We start from the raw sequence: 19063 nt of genomic DNA on the forward strand, positions 1-19063 counted from the left end.
AATGATGAGTATATTGACACTTTCATGGTGAAGGTGTTTGGTGATGAGTACCAATGCCATGGACTCGAAAAAACTTTTGGCAACTATAGTAGCAAGAGGTTTTCTTGGTATTCTCATTCCAGACAATTGCATGCATGGGGGGGTAAGACCTTCCCGGTAGGTTTACCATGTCGGGATCTCATGACATCAAATAGGCCACCATCATACTCAAAGCAGTTCTTGTGGATTTGGCACTCTTTATTTGGCAAGCCAGGCTCTCACAACGACACCAACATGCTTCAACGACCTTTGTTGTTTAGAAGACTTTGTGATGGGACGCTCCGACGTACAACTACACCATCAACAAAGCATGATTACACCATGGAGTAGTACCTTGTCGATGGCATCTGTCTTGATCAGTGGGCGGCTATTGTGAAGACTAACTCTGAGCCCCAAGGTACAAACAATGTCTCTTTGCCCGAATGTAAGAAGGTGCAAGGAAGGATGTGAAGAGGGCATATAGATTCCTCCAAGCATTAGGGTATTACTCTGGAGCTACGAATATATAGGATCCCAAAACACCATGGGAGGTGATGACTGCATACATGATTATGCACGACATGATTGTGAAGGATGAGGATGATGGGTTCATCATGCTTTGGATCTTTAGCTCCTCAATTGTTTAGAAGACTTTGTAATGGGTTGGTTTTTCATACTTCGGATTTCGAAAAATCTGGAGCCCCCGCGCGAACAAGAGGCACAGCATGCGGTCAACCTCCAAGAAACGATCAACAATTTCAAGATCAATGGATGCATGTACAACCATTTAATGATCACTCAATGATCATGTGAAACATACGTGGATCATCACTGAAACCATTAGACTTGTGATGCTGTTTGAGTTTTATGTTTGAACAGCATACTTCAAATAATATTTATATTTTAATTGCGCACTTTCTAGTTTCAACTACTTATTTCTACGTTCAATCCATATCGTTCTAATTTTGAACGAATTCAGTTAAAGAAAAGGAAACAATAAAAAAGAGATTAACCGGACAAATGGGAAAGACGAAATGGGCGCGTCCTTGTCCGAGTAGACAAAAAGGTTCCTGTCCACCACGGACACGTCCGGAGTATATATGAGACAATTTTTTGAATAAATTCAGTTAAAGAAAAGGAAACAATAAAAATATTAGCCGGACAAATGGGAAAGAGGAAATGGGTGCGTCCTTGTCCGAGCAAACAAACAGGTTCCTGTCCACCACGGACACGTCTGGAGTATATATGAGACAAAATTAACACATTGCAACTGGAGATACTCTAAGAGCAACTCCAACGCGCCGATTCAACGGACGGTGATTTTGTCCGTTTTTTATCCGTTTGGATCGGCCGCCCGCTCGGCGTCCGCTCTATTTTTCTTTTGGGTCGGCTGTGCGCCCAATGCCCGTGACCCATTTGATGTTCGCGCACAAATTTGAAAAGGCGTGTGACCATATATCATGCCTGCGTTGGTTTTCTCCAGTTGCGCGGCGACGGTGAGGGCGACGGAGGCCGATGCTTCGTTTCTTGCGCCGGTCGCGTGTCTCCGGCCCTTCCTCTTGGCCTACTCCTGGGCCCGCTCCTCGGGCGTCAGCTGCTTCTTCTTCTTGGGCGTCGCGGCGGTCTTGCGGGGGGTGCAGGGCTTGCCTTTGCCGGAGGGGGCGGAGGTGATGCCGGACGAGGCGAGGGAGGCGAGGCCGGCGATGGCATCGAGGGCGTCATCCATGGCTAGCGGACGAGAGCGCGAGCGGGCGGGAGGGTTTTAGAAAAATGATGAACAATTTGCCACCGATTAACGGGCCAGGGGAAGTAGTTGGCGCGCGCCCGCGCGTCCGTCTCGTGTCAGCGCCGACGCAAATGAGGCTCAATATTGGGTCGGAAATGGGTCAGCAAGCGGACGAAAAGTGGACGCGCATCCGTTTGAGTCGGCGCGTTGGACCGGTTTTTCTGTCCGCGCCGACCCAAACAGACAGGCGCGGACAAAATGGGTCGGCGCTTTGGAGTTGTTAAGGATCAAATTTATTATGGTACCGTGTCGTATACTCCAAAGTCAGCCGGCTTAAGTTCGCTAGAGGACCGCAGTCCCATGCATGCATATGGAAAACTTTGACAGAATTCCCAAATCGCAGAGGAAGAAGAAGAAGAAGAAGCAGCCGGTCTCCGTCTCCGGTCACACAAAAGTCTGGTGCGTCTGCACGTAACAGAGCTCGCGACTGACGGACCGAGTCTCACACACGGGCAGGCCGGAGATTCATTACTATCACCATCATATCATCCGTGTCACTGATCCAAATGAGAACTTACCCTCTATTTAGAAGAATTCAGAGCAGGCACAGCCGTCCTCCATTCAATTCGGTTAGGCCAAATCAAATCAAATCAAAGCCGCCGCATGCCAATTCATTACTAACTAACTAACTAACTACTAACGAACACCATCCTTTTCCAAAAAACAAAAACTAACGAACACCATATCTAGCAGGCCCCCTATCCTAAAATCTCAAAACGTGCCCCACAAATATAAGATCATTTTAGGACAGAAGGAGTACTTTTTAGAATACAAGTTTCTCTTCATCTAGTGGATTTCCTATAACTTAATCCCTACAAATTTTCGTACACAAATTTAAACAAGTTCATTGAAAAATTCGACAGCGGTGCCACATTAACATCACACATAGTATAATTAAATTGTCCATTGCCTACTACATCAAGACCGCATAAACATTTAACTAGGTCCTAACTCTACTTGCCGTTGCCCTTAAGCTACTTTCAGAAGTTCGAGTTCCTCATCGGCGAGTTCATCAACCAGTCGATCGTGCACTCCTCCGCCATTGACTACAAAGAAGGCTTGGTTATTGGCGAGGACCTCCGGGTCCTCCTTCAGGAGCTTGGTAAGCAACTCGACATCGGTGCGTTCGGCCACGAGCAGCGCATCAGCATTTCGGTGCTCTTTCTCCTAATCACGGGAGGCGGTCCAAATGACACGAGGAGCGAGATCGAACACTGCCACAGTGGCGGCAGGGAGGTTAAGACTCACTCGCGCCCACGAAAGCGGCACACAATAACGGCTTAGGCGTGCACCACTTCCTCTGTGGTGGCAGATATGCCTCGCTACACGCGGCCCACTGCGACATTGCATAGCTCCGTCACAAACTTGCCCCACAACTGGTAACAGACGTCATGGTACTTCGGTGGCGACGACTGTTGCGAACTTCACCAATCGCGAGAGAAGATAGATGCCTTACATTGACATAAAAGGGTGTGAATACTGGAATACAAAGGTGCACACCCACATGATTTGTAAAATCAGAAAAAACAATACTAGAGAAATGCAAAAAAATCTTGGAATTTGGGGTATCAAACTTGCTTGACCATTCTACTCCCATATGAAGTTGTATAAACGAATGAGAACCCGTGGTATTGTTAGTGAAGAAAATATAATCAGGATTATACTATGACAGCTTTCAGGTCGTGATCTACACACACGCGATCTGTGGATGCCTCGATCTGAGCCCAGGAGGAACTCGAGGACGAACAGAAAACACACACGAACACGGGAGACAGTTTTGCGACGCCTTAATTCCAGCGTCTTTTCTGTTTCTCTTCTTTTATTCAACAGGGAAAACAAACTGAGCGACTTCTACGCCACGACCCAACATGCTCGCACCATCCCACGGCTTCAGATCGTGGACTCGCTCGTGCTACGAAAACGTTAGACACGACTTGGCCGCAACGTGGACTAAGCACGCTTCTGGCCATACAGAAGCATGTACGTACAAAACACGTACAGATAAACTCCTAGGTGTCTATAACTGAAACACAAAGAAGAAAGACGTACAGTCTTAGGAAACTAGGAAAGAGGACAAGGTTAACAACAACAATCACCTCCTTAAACTTGTCACTTGCCTTTCATTGCCCTCATGCCAATCCTCTCCCTCATCTCCAGAAATTTTATTCTTCCAAGCGGCTTTGTGAGTATGTCAGCCAACTGATCGCCACTACGGACATGCTCCACGGACACGGATCCTGACTCCACCATGTCGCGGATGAAATGATATTTAATATCAATATGCTTACTCCTGTCATGGTAGACCGGGTTTTTGCAGAGAGTTATAGCTGACTGGTTATCAATTTTCAGCAATACTTGATCAACCTCCTGCCCGAGCACATCAGCTAATAGCCTCGCCAACCATATTCCTTGACAAGCTGCATATGCGCCCGCCATATATTCAGCTTCACATGATGAGACAGCGACGACTTTCTGTTTCTGTGAGAACCAAGTGATCAGACAAGGGCCAAGATAGAACATAACTCCACTTGTGCTTTTTCGATCATCAACATCCCCAGCCATATCACTGTCACTATAGCCATACAGGCGCAATGCTGTTCCTTCCTTCCTCTCATAACAGCACCCATAATCCAGTGACCCCTTCACATATTTAAGGATGTGCTTGACAGCAGCCAAGTGTTCACTGGTTGGTTTCTCCATGAACCTACTGACAATACCGACAAGGAAAGCAATGTCCGGTCGTGTATGAACTAAGTACCTGAGACTTCCAACAATGCTACGGTATTCAGTAGCATCTACTGGTGGAGCTGTACTGGTTTTCCTCAATTTCAGTTTGGGTTCCATCGGCACATGTGCTGGGTTACAGTCCATCATTCCCGCCTTCTCAAGAATTTTTGTAGCATAGCCTGACTGACAGAGAAAGATGTTCCTTGGACTTTGTCATACTTCTATTCCAAGATAATATGACAGCAACCCCAGATCACTCATACTGAATCTGTCTTTCATTTGCTTTTTGAAAGAAGCCACTTCTTCAGTGCTTGTTCCAGTAATGATTAAATCATCTACATATACTCCAACCAGCAACTTGGATGTGCCATGACACTTCTTGTATAGGGCGTGTTCCAAAGGACATTTTTCAAAACCTAGTTGCACTAGAGTTTGATCCAACTTTGTGTTCCATGCCCTTGGAGCTTGCTTCAGACCATACAAAGCTTTGCTCAATTTCAGAACTTTTTCTTCCTCTCCATTCACTTCAAACCCTGGTGGCTGTGACACAAACACTTCCTCAGCAAGTTCACCATTTAAAAATGCTGACTTTACATCCATATGATGTATTTCCCAACCCTCCTGAGCTGCAAGTGCAATGATAAGTCTGATGGTTTCCAAACGAGCAACAGGTGCATACACCTCCTCAAAGTCAATTCCATGCCTCTGAACATATCCCTTGGCTACTAACCTGGCCTTATGCTTCACTACGTTGCCATGTGAGTCCTTCTTCAATTTAAAAACCCACTTAAGACCAATTGGCTTTGTACCTGGTGGTAGATGCGTGAGCTTCCAAGTCTTATTTTCTTTAATGGAGCTCAAACCGTCCTGCATTGCACGCCTCCAGCATGCATCTTTGCTTGCCTCCAGGTACGAGGTTGGTTCAGCCATTCCCAACATACACAAGCTATATTCATCACCATCAATCTCGAAAGTTTCATCATAAATATCGTCGAGCAGCCGGTACCTTTGTGGTCCTTCTGACGTTGTTGGTTCTGAAACATTTGTTGGTGGTGATACAGAGTTTGGGGATGACTGCACCGCCGTCATCGGGGTCTCTGGTTCAGCTGTACTTTCAGAACTTCTCACCTCGTGATCAACCTGCAATTCCCAGGTATTGGAGATGGCATGGGCACGCCAATGTCCAGATGTGCACCATACTGAACTGTGAAGGTAACACTACTCGGCTGTGTCGGTTCAGTCTTCTCTGAAACCCAATCCCACTGTCCATCTTCTTCAAATACTACTTCACGAGAGATGTGCAGTTTGTTTGTCCTTGGATCAAACATTTTGTATGCCTTTGAATTTGGCTCATAACCAATGAAGATCATGACCGAACTGCGATCAGCCAGCTTGGGAAGATGTGCACCAATTTTCTTAACATGTCCAAGACATCCAAATGTGCGCAGAAAATGCACATCCGGTTTCTTCTTGTACAGAGCCTCATATGGAGTCATATTTGGGAAACTCTTAGTTGGTGCACGGTTGAGCAGAAAAACTGCAGTGGCTACAGCTTCACCCCAGAAAGTACCTGGCAATTGTTTGTTCTTCAACAGGCTCCGCGCCATCCCCACGACAGTTTGGTTTCGGCGTTCAACCACACCATTTTGTTGCGGCGAGTACGGAGCAGAGAGATGGTGCTTGATCCCCAAATCTTCACAGAACTGAACAAACTCCCTTGAGGTGAATTCGCCTCCTCTATCTATCCGAAGTGCCCTGACAGTCAGTTTCAATTCAGTCTCAACTGATGCCTTGATCTTCTTCACTGCACCTAGTGCCTCATCCTTGCTTTTGATGAGCACAACCCACATATAGCGAGTGCAATCGTCCACTATCAACAAGAAGTACTTTTTCCCACCAAAAGTTGCTGGAGAAATTGGGCCACAGAGATCTCCGTGCAACAGCTGCAGAGCTTCGTCTGCGCGAAAGTTAGCTTCAGCAGGAAATGGTCTACGGCGCTGCTTAGCGACCAAACAGCCATCACAAAACCGATCACCTTGATCTATCAATGGTAAACCTCTCACCATCTCCTTCTGACCTAAAATTCTTAGCGCTGAGAAGCTCACATGACCATATCTTGCATGCCAAAGCCATGCGTCATCACCTGACTTGGACAGCAAACACTCTGGCAATGTGATGTCAATATGAAACACATACAGCCGGTTTTTGGTTCTTCTCACTTTAGCTAGCACCTTGCACTCTCGGTCTTGCACCACCATCACTCCATCCTCAACTGAATATTTGCAGCCTATCTCGTCAAGCTGGCCGAGGCTAATGATATTGTTTTTCAGCCTCGGTATGTAGTACACCTCAGTCAAGATGCGGTGATCACCAGTGTATGCCTCAAACAAAACCGAGCCTCGTCCCTCGATCTCAACAGTGGAACCATCTCCAAATTTCACTGCACCGCGAATGGAATGATCGATCTCTGCAAATTTGTTTAAGCACCCAGTCATATGGTTGCTAGCCCCGGTGTCCAAATACCAGGCCTTATCCATGCTTCCCTGCAGCTTAGGTTGTACTTTGTCCTCGTGCAGCATCACAGTTTCACTCACTGTCTCTGTCACCTCAACCAGAGTGCACACCTCTGTCAACAACAGTGCTGGATCCTCATCAACTTGCTTTTGCACAAGATTGGCCTTCTCTCGCTTCGGTTCCGGGCAATCAGAGGCGAAATGACCATTGACATTGCAGTTAAAACACTTAACTTTTGAAATATCAAACTTACGATGCTTTTTCTGCTTGCCCTTCCCATTGTTCCGGCCATGGTCACCACGACCTTTGTCCTGGCTGCCGCCTTGTCCTCCGCCTCTCTTTGCACCGGAACCTGAGGCACCGCCACTGTCAGTCGATTTCTTTCCTTTCATCAGCGATTCGAGGGCACGTGTGACGAGCATCAGCTGCTCATCCTTGTCGCTGCGGTTCTGCCGGCGCCCGCGCTGGTTCTCCTCGAACGCTGTGAGGCGCCCAACTGCCTCCTGCAGAGTCATCGTCGACATGTCACCCCACTGCTCAATGGTGTTGACGATGTCAGCGAAGCGATCCGGGACGGCGCTGAATAGACGCTCCACCACGGCCTCTTCCCCAAGGGTGACGCCGAGGGAGCGGATCTCGCTCACCAGTGTGGTGAGTTTCCTGGCAAACTCCGGGATAGTTTCCCCGTCCGCCATGTCGAGGCGATCGAACTGCCTTTTCAGTTGCCGCGCGCGTGCCTTCTTCACGCGATCCTCTCCGACGCGGGCACATCGGATCATCTCCCACGCCTCCTGCGCGGTGTCACAGTCCGCAACCTGCAGCATAACATGATCCGGGACGGACTGGGAGAGCGCCGCGAAGGCCCCCTCGTCCGCCGCTTGGTCGTACTCACCGGAGCCATCAATCGCCGACCAGACACGTAGCGCCTTCATCAACACTTTCATCTTGATATCCCACAAAGAGTAGTTCGTGTCCGTCAGCATGGGGTACTGCACGGGCACATTGGTGGCTCTCGACGGAGCAGCCAGCACCACGGCGCCATCACCGTCGCCTGTGCTCGGCCTCCTGGCTGCCGGCGGCGTGTACTTTCCGCCACCGCTGCCGCCGCTCTTCCCGTCGCTCTTCTTAGGAGACGTATCCCCCATCTCCACCAATCGCCTCCGATCACCGCCGCCGGACGCCGCAGGAACCTAGAAACCCGAAGCTCTGATACCAATTGACAGCTTTCAGGTCGTGATCTACACACACGCGATCTGTGGATGCCTCGATCTGAGCCCAGGAGGAACTCGAGGACGAACAGAAAACACACACGAACACGGGAGACAGTTTTGCGACGCCTTAATTCCAGCGTCTTTTCTGTTTCTCTTCTTTTATTCAACAGGGAAAACAAACTGAGCGACTTCTACGCCCCGACCCAACATGCTCGCACCATCCCACGGCTTCAGATCGTGGACTCGCTCGTGCTACGAAAACGTTAGACACGACTTGGCTGCAACGTGGACTAAGCACGCTTCTGGCCATACAGAAACATGTACGTACAAAACACGTACAGATAAACTCCTAGGTGTCTATAACTGAAACACAAAGAAGAAAGACGTACAGTCTTAGGAAACTAGGAAAGAGGACAAGGTTAACAACAACATACTATTCGTTCAAAAGTGTGTTTTTATTGGAAAATCCTTGAGATGCCTCCTATGCTTGCCACGCATCCCGCTGAGACCAGCGCATCTCAGCTCCCGACCAACAAAGCATTCACCGCTATTTTTTTCTCCTACCCCCAGCGTGTTGATCAGATCTCCCCCGTAGCATCTACTCGATCTAACCCAGGAAGCCGCTCGTGGCAGCACTCGCTAGTTCTGGAACCTTATATCCTCGCCAGAGTGCGGCAATGCTATTGTAGCCGGTCGTCGCAGCTGCCATGGCTCCTGGCCTGCTGCAATCTAGCGTTGCTAGAGGCCAATGTTACAAGACCGCACTCGCATGCCGATGCTGCAACTGCAGAGCCTCGTTGACGTTGCTACCACAAGCTTGTCGGCATGGTAGCCGCGGCCGATGCTGCAACCTAAGAGCTCGCCGACAATGCAACAGTTGTCGTTGGTTCAACGGGTGGTCATAGCAGCTAATGTGCTCGTACTTTGAGGCCACTCACCGGAGTGTCATATGGCCGCTAGCTTGGAGCGTCGGCTACTTCAAGGTTGCGATAGAGCCGGGTCAGGGTGCTGCAAGCCAGAGATCCGTGGCAAGCAGGAAGAAAGGAGTTGTGATGTAGCATCGCATGCTGCCACCGTTGTGCTTGCAAGATGGACTAGCGCGGTTGCTAGCCGAAGTCACGTGGGTGCTGCATTGCAGCATGCTCGAGCGTGATGAGCTTATGAGCTGCCGCCGGAGTCGTGTAGGATGCTATGTTACAGCATGCTCTGTCGACGGAAGCTGATGCCCCCACTGGAGGTACACGAGGGCATGGGTCGGGAATCGGGGATGCTGCTTTGCAACTTATGCAGGTGTTTTTTTTGCAACTTACGCGGATGTTGCGTACATGGGGATTGAAGAGATGGCATGGTCAACTCAACAGGAGGATCAAACGGGTTCTTATTAGGGTGAATCGATGGCTGGCGAGGCGGCTGATCCTTTCCGGCTGACGCCTAGCAGTTGCCTTTTTTATAGCATCATTTCGTCATTTTTGCTCAGAATACCACGGATATCATTTCATCATGAAGCTTCATACGCGAGTATATCGGTCGGCTACATATCTTACAAAAAGATCAGATTTTTTGTCCAAGTATGTTTTCCAAATTTACTATTCGCAGGGGGTTCCCATGGAACCATGTTCCAAATTAAAGTCCACGTCCGATGTGAATGGACGAGACTTGCCTGCTCCCTCCCCGTGTGCCCATCCGTACTCCCGCATATGTGGCTTGATTTGATTGGACAAAATAAGGTCTGGCCCCACCCTCTTAAAATCAGGGGGGAGATGATTAGATTAGAAAGGAAAAAGGGAAAAAGATAGCCGTAGGATGAAGTGGGAGCACGGATGGAAGCATGGAGAGGGAGTAGGCAAGCCGGATCCGATGTGAATACCACTAAAAAATCTACAAATTGATTTGGCATTTTGCATCTGATGAAATCATGATTTCTTTCCTTGTTTTAGCACAAACCAACATTATTACGTATTTATGTTTTTTATGTATTTATGTTTTCGAGGTAAAAGATATCAACATGCCAAGAATATGCATTAGCTAAACTAACATATAGTATATGTATGCAATGTACTTCTTAGTGATAGGCTATGCATTGCAAAAGGGACGCTCCATTCGGTCAATGACCATAATATTATTTTTCGGATGCATATAGTATCTAAATACATATAAGTATCTAAATAAAATTCTAGCCTATTAGCACCGCCGTTTGCTCAGACCATAATGGTCCCCGGTTCAAACCCCGTGTACCAAACTTTTACTTGTTAACTTATATTTCCATTTTTATTTTTGTATAGAACGAAATAACATCAGCTCATGAATGCATGGTTTCAAGTTTTTTTTGCCCGGCCACTATCTATTTTTTTAGGTGGAACAAAATAAGTTTTTCACTGGCTATTACCTATCTATATTAGATGGAAGAAAATATTTATAGAGCTCACTAGACTCTAAAAAAACAAGGTGGGTCCTACTGCAAACATTGGTACACAGGTCCTACCGCTCAATAAGCCATGAACACTAGTAGAAAAAGGCCCATTTGTCCCGGTTCTAGAGGGCCCGGTTCTGTTACGAACCGGGACTAAAGGCCCTCCACGTGGCCGCTGTCTGGACACCAACCGGGACTAAAGGAAATTTTATGATTTTTTTTTAAATTTTTTTAATTTTCCCGATTTTCAAATTTCTGAATTATTTGATAATTTAATCTCTAAACACCCCTCATCACTGCTCAATTTAACCTCTAATCTCTAATCACCCCTCATCATTCCAAATTATCTAACTTCCCGGCCGGTCACCCATCCTCTCACTACTCAAGCCTGAGCACGTTTAACTTCCGGGTTCTATTCTCCCTCGTTTCCAAGTCTGCATTTGTTGTTTTCCTGACAATAGTAAGATGTCAATCCTATTAACCCTCAGGAGTTTAGCTTGAGCATGAAGTCACATGTTTCACTGTTTGAGTTTGAAACTATTATTCTAAAAAACAATAATTATTTAGTAACACTAATATTTCTTGAATAAGTAGTTTGACCATAGTGTGACCAAATTTAACCAAAAATCAAAAAAACTGAAATAATTATTTAGTAAAACTAATATTCTTGAATAATTATTTAGTAACACTAATACTTCTTGAATAAGTAGTTTGACCAGATTTAACCGAAATTTAAAAAAACGACATTTGAGCATAACATTTTTTCTTTTAAAATTTGAGGATTCAAAAAATTTGCAAACAGGCCTACGGCAGTCAAAATCGGATGCAGATTTTCATGCTGAACATTTTGATATATCATACGTTTTTTCGACATCGTATGCAGAAGTTATGGCCGTTTTACTTTTTCATAACATTTTTTTACAAAACATGTCCAAATTTAAGTTTTAAAATTTTCCTAACTAGTAGATGTAGTAATATAACTATATCTCGAAGGATTTTATTTTTTGAAGTTTTTATCATTTTCTTTTGTTTTTTTCAAAACTGAAATGACGATACAAGGGGGGTGGTAGGGTTTGAGACACGAACCCCTTTAGTCCCGGTTCGAGACACGAACCGAGAATAAAGGGCATCACACCATTTAGTCCCGATTCGTGTCTCAAACCGGGACTAAAGGTCTAATCTTTAGTCCCGGTTTGAGACACGAACCGGGACTAAAGAGCATCGCACCCTTTAGTCGCGGTTCGTGTCTCAAAACGGGACTAAAGGTCTCATTTGAACCGGGACTAATGCCTTTAGCCGCTCGAACCAGGACTAATGCTCACATTAGTCCCTGTTCGTAATGCAACCGGGACTAATTTGTATATTGAGCTGTGACCAAAGCCCTATTTTCTACTAGTGGAAGCAGCTATGGCGGGTCCCATCGGTAGACATTAGTTGAGAAAATTTTATCATAAAACATTCGCAATATTCGGCGACTCTATTAGGTTCGTCAAAGAAATTACCAAACCGTCGTAGAAATTGGTAGCCAGGTGCGCTCAAAGGTTGAAACGACTTAGTGACTTCTATCGTCTCTGATTTGCGGTAATCAATGACGCCACCCACGAAAATATCACACATTAGGTATTTCCATGACATTGTCCATCTCCGTCACGAGGATTTTCGACACAGCATCTCAGTTTTCTTGTAGTGCTCTTTGATCGCATGTTCCCTTCTTCCTTCTCTGTAGGGCTCGGCATCAAGAACACATTGGAGGACCATTTACGATGCCTTCTGGTGCAAATAGTGGAAGTGTTTTAGTAAATATATATTCATGTGAAACTGAAATTCAGACAACCTTAGATGAACATTATTGTACTGAATCTTCATTGTATTGTTACTCTGTATGAATGTATATGCTAAACCAAGATTACTACTGGACTTAGGACTTAGTATTACTTGCTTGACCAAAATGTTTGAACAGACACCCTCGCGCCAAGGCGCGATCCCGATCTAGTTTACTATTTAGTGAGGGGCTATGCATTGCAAAAGCAACACTCCCTTCCGTCAATGACCAGTGGGGCATGGGCTAAGGACCGAACGAGTGGTCAAGCCCTTCTAGCATCTGCTTGCCTGGCTGACGCTGTCGTGGTCAACCTGTAGCTTACTGGCCCGGCATCCATCCATTCATCCACCAAAATGTAGCTGCATGCACACGCACGTATGCCATCTTCAACTTTAAGCTCTTCATTGATGACGGCCAGCCAGTAGAGCACTCCCTGCCAAAAGGCTCCGTGAGAGAGCCACCGTGACCTGCCTGCACTCCTCTCCAAGCTCTTCATTGATAGCGGCCAGCACAGTAGAGTTTAACGAGCACTCCCTGCCAAAAGGCTCCGTGAGAGAGCCTCCGTGACCTGCACTCCTCTCCTGTCCTCGTCCACTCCGCCAGCAGCTTCGAATTCCGACCTCTGTCTCCCGGATCGCCGGACTCCCGGACCTCCTCGCTTCGCCATGTCGGCCGCCGCGCTAAGAAGCCAGCTCAACGAGCACATCAGCTACATGTACGCCACGGTGAGTCGTCCCTCCCCTCAACTCTGTAGCGCGCGACCGTGTGGCCCTGGGGCTGGAATTCGTGCCCCGGATGGCTGTATGGCTGTCTTCTGACTTGGCCTGATGGATCCAGGGAATTCTGGACGAGTACTACCAACAGCTGCAGTCGCCACAGGACGAGGGGTTCGTCCCCGAGGTCATCAACATCTTCCTCGGCGACGCCGACAGGATGCTCAACGATATCACCAGCCTTCTGTCCGTGCCGTACCACCGCGCCCAAGCCCTCTGCTCTCCTTATCCCGATCGTCTTGAGTATTGATTTCGTCTCCTCTGCTTAATTTCTGATTCCCTCCCAGGAACCTGCCCGTCGTCAACTTCGAAATGGTGGGCGAACTGGTGCACCAGCTCAAGGCGTGCAGCTGCAGGTGATTTATTTCCCCACTGCATCGATTCTGATGTGTTTGTCATGGGCATTACCCTTTGGTAGGTGTTGTTTGCGGCTTCGCACTACTGCGTAGCCATAAGTATAAGTGTCCAACGGCAATGTTTAAGGCTCGACGAGAAATTAAAACTTTGTCGTCTTGCGAGCCTTCCTGGTATTAGCTAGTGATATGCTATTCAGCGTAACGGCGATGGCGGTTTTTCTTGTCTGTCCACAAATCTATTAGGATGTGTCGGTGCTGTGTCATTTGCGGTTGTCGTATACGCATAAATATAAGAGCTGGGTTTAGTATAACGGAATTGTCGGCATTCCTGGCAATGGCAAAATGCTAAAACTCGTTAAGGAAATAATTGTTGTGTACCTAACGGGGGTACTGGTATTCATCCAACGGCAATGTTATGGCTCGACGAGAAATTGAAACTTTGTCGTCTTGTGAGCCATCATGTTATTACTAGTGATATGCTATTCAGGATAACGGTGGTGGCGGTTTTCCTCGTCTGTCCACATTTCTATTCGGATGTGTCGGTGTTGTGTCGTTTGCGGTTGTCGTATACACATCAATAGAAGAGCTGAGTTTAGTTTTGTTTCATATTTCATAAGATGGAATTGTCGGCATTCCTGCCAATGGTAATGCTAAAACTTGTCTAGGAAAACTTTGTCGTCTTGTGGAAATTTCTCGTACTATTGAATGTGATATTCAACAACGTATTAATGATCTCCTGCTCTATGTAACGCCAATGGGTGTTTCTCCGCTACATACATTGATGCTGTCTCTATTTGGATCTGTCGTCGTGGGTGTGTATACGTTGTGGGTATGTGCCTTGTGCAGTTTGTGTTGTCGTTTAGCCATAATTCCAAGAGACGAGTTTAGTTGTGTTCTGTGCAAATGGAAATGCCGATATTCATCCTGTTAGGCCAGGGAAATTTTATCGTTTTATAAATATCTCTAGCACTACTAACTGCTATCGCACATAAGGCCAACAATGTTGTTTTCTTTTCCGGTTTATCAAAAAAAATATCTTGGTAATAACCATGATGAATGACTCCCCCAATATTATTGTGACACCGCAATTATGCTTATGTGAATCAACATTCCTTAGCGTTTGTTAAGTTTGAGAAATTTTCAGTTTCTTGATCTTGCTCTTTTTAGCATGTATCAGTGTTGGTGCTAGGAAAGTTAACCTCGCCTGCGAGCACTTTCGCCAGTTCTACAAGGCAAAGAACAAAGAAGGGTCAGTTCTTGATACCTTACTATATATGTTGCATAGTAATTATTCTCTACTCTATGTGATTATCAAATCCCCTCTGTGAAACCTGCAAGCTTATTTTGTCTTTTATGACACTATTTTTGGCTCATATTAATCTAAGGTTCATAAGAACTAACCTGCTTGTTCACTTCATCTCCAATAAGGTGATTGATATAACTCACTTCTTTATCTCAATATATGCCTCTTTGATAATTCTCATGTAACTTGTTACTCTAGACTTCTGTTTATACCACAACTAAGTTTTGATGGCTAGAGTTCTTTCTCAAACAACGGGTTACAATTTCCGAAGCATTTCAATTCAGTTTGCTTAACCCCTTCAGAACGTGACAGTGTGGTGTGTTTGCATTATTTCAGGTGTCTCACGGCATTGAATCTTCTTAGGAACGAGTTCTATGATGTGCGCGGCAGGCTACAGGCCATTATGCAGGTAGCATCTTATGCGTCTATGTTGGCTTTTGACTTCCAACTTCTCACAAGTATCGTAAATACATAGACTGGTCATATATTGCTTAAGATAAAAAAACAATAATAGCCTTGATCTTATTTTTGTTACTGTTGAAATTTTTATAGCAATATGTTTTTTGGTTTCTGGAGCACTTAGTTCGAGGTTTTCGAAAGTCCCATTTGGTCGTTGAATGTTTCTGCCTTAATTTTGTCACAATGTTTCGTTAGATGTATACATTAGCTCAAAAAAAGCAGTTGTATCTCCTTGTTTCCCAGCTCAACTTAACCTTTGCCATGTACCCACTTAAGCAGCACTGTACTTCGTAGACCTATCATAATAATCTATTCTTCTTTTGATGTAGTTGGAGCAGCAGATTGCAGCCTTGGGTCCTAAGTAGCAGTAATTGAAGCCAAAAGAGCATAGCCCCGTGTGATCTGGCATGATGCGGAGGATGTATCTCTCAAGATGTAGTCAGCATTCAGCAGTTGCTGGGCTTTTGGAGGGGGAAGCGTGGAATCACATGACGATTCTTGCTTTGGCACTCCGGGCTCGCGACCACCCTGCAAATGGAACTTGTTGTCTTGTGTGTCGATGTCTTTGTCTATCAACACTATATACTCGTGTGTCATGGATAGCCTGTTGGCTATGCGTAAACTCTATATTTGGTTGGTTTCTTTTTGGCTTGGTTTCTTGTATGTTGTTTGTTGTTTTTAATTACCGTCTTGTGAAATGTTGTTTCCTCCCCTTTGGGTGAGGGGAGAGATTTGTTGGTTCTTGAACCAAGCTAAAATCTTGTTGTTGGCCGGTATACCGAGAGGTGTTGCCTCCTGGCCGCTGTCACCACCATCAGAATCTCGCAGCATCGCCGCAACAGCGAACTGATCGTTTGTCCGCCAGAGAAGAACAACGGATATGCTGGGAGGGGCCCCTAAAGGTGATGCAGGGCAACATCTAGGGGATCATGAAGCTTGCAGTCCTCAGGGATCGCCTGAGCCAGGAGTCGAACACACGACCTATACAAGAGGCAACCAAGGGGTTGCCACCCATCCAGACAAGATAATGCATTCTAATGTGAAGTTATCGGTTCTATAGATTTTGTTATCTGTGACGCTGGTTAAAGATCCCACACAAAGTCGAAGCCCACGCAAGGTTGAGTTTCCACGTTGCTGGGTTGGGCCTTCGCCTGACGGATTCCTCCCGTTGTTTCGTTGGGCCTATGCATGGATGCAAATTCTAATTATGCCAAGAAACAGATGAATGAATATTTCATGTTGTACGGGGCAAAAGACGGCCTTGCATCAAGCGAGGCATGGCTAGCCGGCGATGTCCAGATGACCGTCGGTGGTCTGGGCGTCTAATAGGCACGGATGACCTTACGGGGAACTCCCAACTACTCCCCACAAAAAAAGAACTCCCAACTACCCTATGCACCGATGACCTTACGTGGAATTCCCAACTACACTATGGCTCCTTTTGTGATTGTGCGGTTGATATGTATTTCTTCTAGACCTCGGCGTGCGCCTCCCTGCCGTCGGTAGCACTGTTGGATGTTTAGGTGAATGGGACAATCAGCATTTCTTTGCATACATAGGTGGAACAACTAGCGTTTCTTCATAGTGTACTCGCTATGAATCATTGTGATTGCACATAACCCTAATTTTCTTTCCCGTTGCAATGCACGGACATATGTGCTTGTCCCGTACGTACGAACGAAACCGGGAGTCTGCTGAAGACTAAAAAATAATCGCCGGAGCCAGGAGTCAAACGCACGATCTATACAAGAGACAACCCAGGGGTTGCCACCCTCCAGATAAGATGATGTGTTCTAAGGTGAAGTTATTTTTTCTATAGATTTTGTTATCCGTGGCGCGGGTTAAAGAGACAACCCAGGGGTTGCCACCCAGCCAGACAAGATGATGTGTTCTAAAGTGAAGTTATTTTTTCTATAAATTTTGTTATCTGTGTCAAAGCCCACACAAGATTGAGTTTCCAATTTGCTGGGTTGGGCCTTCGCCTGACGGGTTCCTCCCGTTGTTTCATTAGGCCTGTGCATGGATGAAAATTCTAATTATATCAAGAAACAGATGCATGGATATTTCATGTTGTCCGGGGCAAAAGACGGCCCTGCATCAAGCGAGGCTTATCTCAAAAAAAAACAAGCGAGGCATGGCTAGCCAGCTATGTCCAGATGACTGCCCGTGTTCTGAGCGTCTAGTAGGCACCGATGACCTTATGTGGAACTCCCAACTACAACCCCGAAAAAAAAACTCCCAATTACGCTATGCACCGATGACCTTACGTGGAACTCCCAACTACGCTATGGCTCCTTTCGTGATTGTGCGGCTGATATGTATTTCTTCTAGACCTCAGCGTGCGCCTCCCTGCCGTCGGTAGCACTGTTGGATGTTTAGGTGAATGGAACAATCAGCATTTCTTTGCATATATAGGTGGGACAACTAGCATTTCTTCATAGTGTATTCGCTATGAACCATTGTGATTGCACATAACTCTAATTTTCTTTTCGGTCGCAAAGCATGGGCATAAGTGCTAGTGTGTGTGTGTGTGCGTGCGCGCGCGCTCGCGTGTGCGTGTGCGTGTGTGTCCGAATTCCAAATTATTCTTGATACAACAAGGCTTGTCCAGTATATTCTCACTCTCCTGTTTATTTCGCGGGCTCCATTCTTTTTTCTGCCCCACACCTTTCTTTCCTTAGCTGACAAATGCGACCATCTCCAACGTCTATTCTGACGGCGCTTGTTCTTGTCGCTCTTGCAAATCTAATTGTTCTACCCATTATGAGCAGTCGGCTGGTTTGAGGTTCTCCTTTTTGGAATCTGTCATCTTCCTCTCCATTTGCATATTTGTTGGCCATGTCCATCAATAGGCGCATGGACGTAATCCTAGTTAGCCCCAGCTTGAGCTGGAGGTGTTTGTACCTCACACCCCGTTGGAAGGCCAGGATGGCTCTGTCCTTTGTGATACCCTCCACGGCGTTGCTTAGCTGAGTCCACCTCTATATAATCCCGAGTGTTCTCCTGATACGTCTTCAACAGTAATTTGTTTACCCACCGTATGCTTTTTGTTTCTAAAAATATCTTGCTGCAATTTATTTATCGTTATTTTATTTTATGTTTTATTTCTATCTATTACTATCAGATTTGATCCTTGCAAACGACCACCAAGGGGATTGACAATCCTCTTGATCACGTCGGGTGCAAGTATTTGCTCTTTTGTGTGTAGGTGCTGATAACGAGGTTTCGTGTGGTTCTTCTACTGGATTGATAATTTTGGTTTTTAACTAAGGGAAATACTTATCTCTACTGTACTGCAATTCACTTCTTTTCGAGAAAATCTCAACGCAGCTCACAAGTAGCATCTCCTTGGGCCCTCGCACACAAAAGCATTAGTTCCTATTAACCTTCGAGACGCGTTTACATACCCTAGAAGTTCTTGAAGAAGACATCCTCCAGCTCTTGTCAGGGGTAAATACTATTTTCCGGTAGATTGTTGATCCACGCTCTAGTTGATCCCTCCAGGAAAGAGACAAGTTCCGCGTAGATAGATTCTCGTTACCGCCTCCGATCTGCACGGGCAATAGGTAATCTGCGAGGCAAGTTTCCGACTTGGTGTTTCCATCATACTTCTAAATTCCGGAACTCATCCAGAATCGATAGGGTAAAGGAACCATATGGATCTTCCGACTCTAGATGTCTCTG

General features: G+C 46.1%; 1 protein-coding gene across 2 annotated transcripts; it reads left to right on the plus strand.

The window, feature by feature from the left end:
- Window positions 1-12934: 12934 nt before the first annotated feature.
- On the plus strand, window positions 12935-16061 carry LOC147974363 (histidine-containing phosphotransfer protein 2-like). 2 transcript variants are annotated; one of them, XM_087517426.1, is made up of 6 exons: window positions 12936-13213; window positions 13326-13447; window positions 13549-13617; window positions 14795-14866; window positions 15257-15329; window positions 15709-16061. In XM_087517426.1, the coding sequence occupies exons 1-6, from the start codon at window positions 13154-13156 to the stop codon at window positions 15742-15744; spliced, it is 432 nt and encodes a 143-aa protein (XP_087373552.1). In that variant the 5' UTR covers window positions 12936-13153; the 3' UTR covers window positions 15745-16061. The 2 variants fall into 2 exon arrangements, with proteins under 2 accessions (XP_087373553.1, XP_087373552.1); XM_087517427.1 differs by lacking the exon at window positions 14795-14866 and having other exon boundaries at window positions 12935-13213.
- Window positions 16062-19063: the final 3002 nt, after the last annotated feature.

The sequence above is a fragment of the Triticum urartu genome, chromosome 4A (genome assembly GCF_056163025.1).
Source record: "Triticum urartu cultivar PI428250 chromosome 4A, HENAU_Tu73, whole genome shotgun sequence".
NCBI classification, from domain to species: Eukaryota; Viridiplantae; Streptophyta; class Magnoliopsida; order Poales; family Poaceae; genus Triticum; species Triticum urartu.

Coding starts and splice junctions, on each gene's coding strand:
- LOC147974363 (XM_087517426.1), top strand. CDS start 13,154: ATGTCGGCCGCCGCGCTAAGAAGCCAGCTCAACGAGCACATCAGCTAC. Junction 13,448..13,548: donor AACGATATCACCAGCCTTCT/GTCCGTGCCGTA, acceptor ATTCCCTCCCAG/GAACCTGCCCGTCGTCAACT. Junction 13,618..14,794: donor CTCAAGGCGTGCAGCTGCAG/GTGATTTATTTC, acceptor AGCATGTATCAG/TGTTGGTGCTAGGAAAGTTA.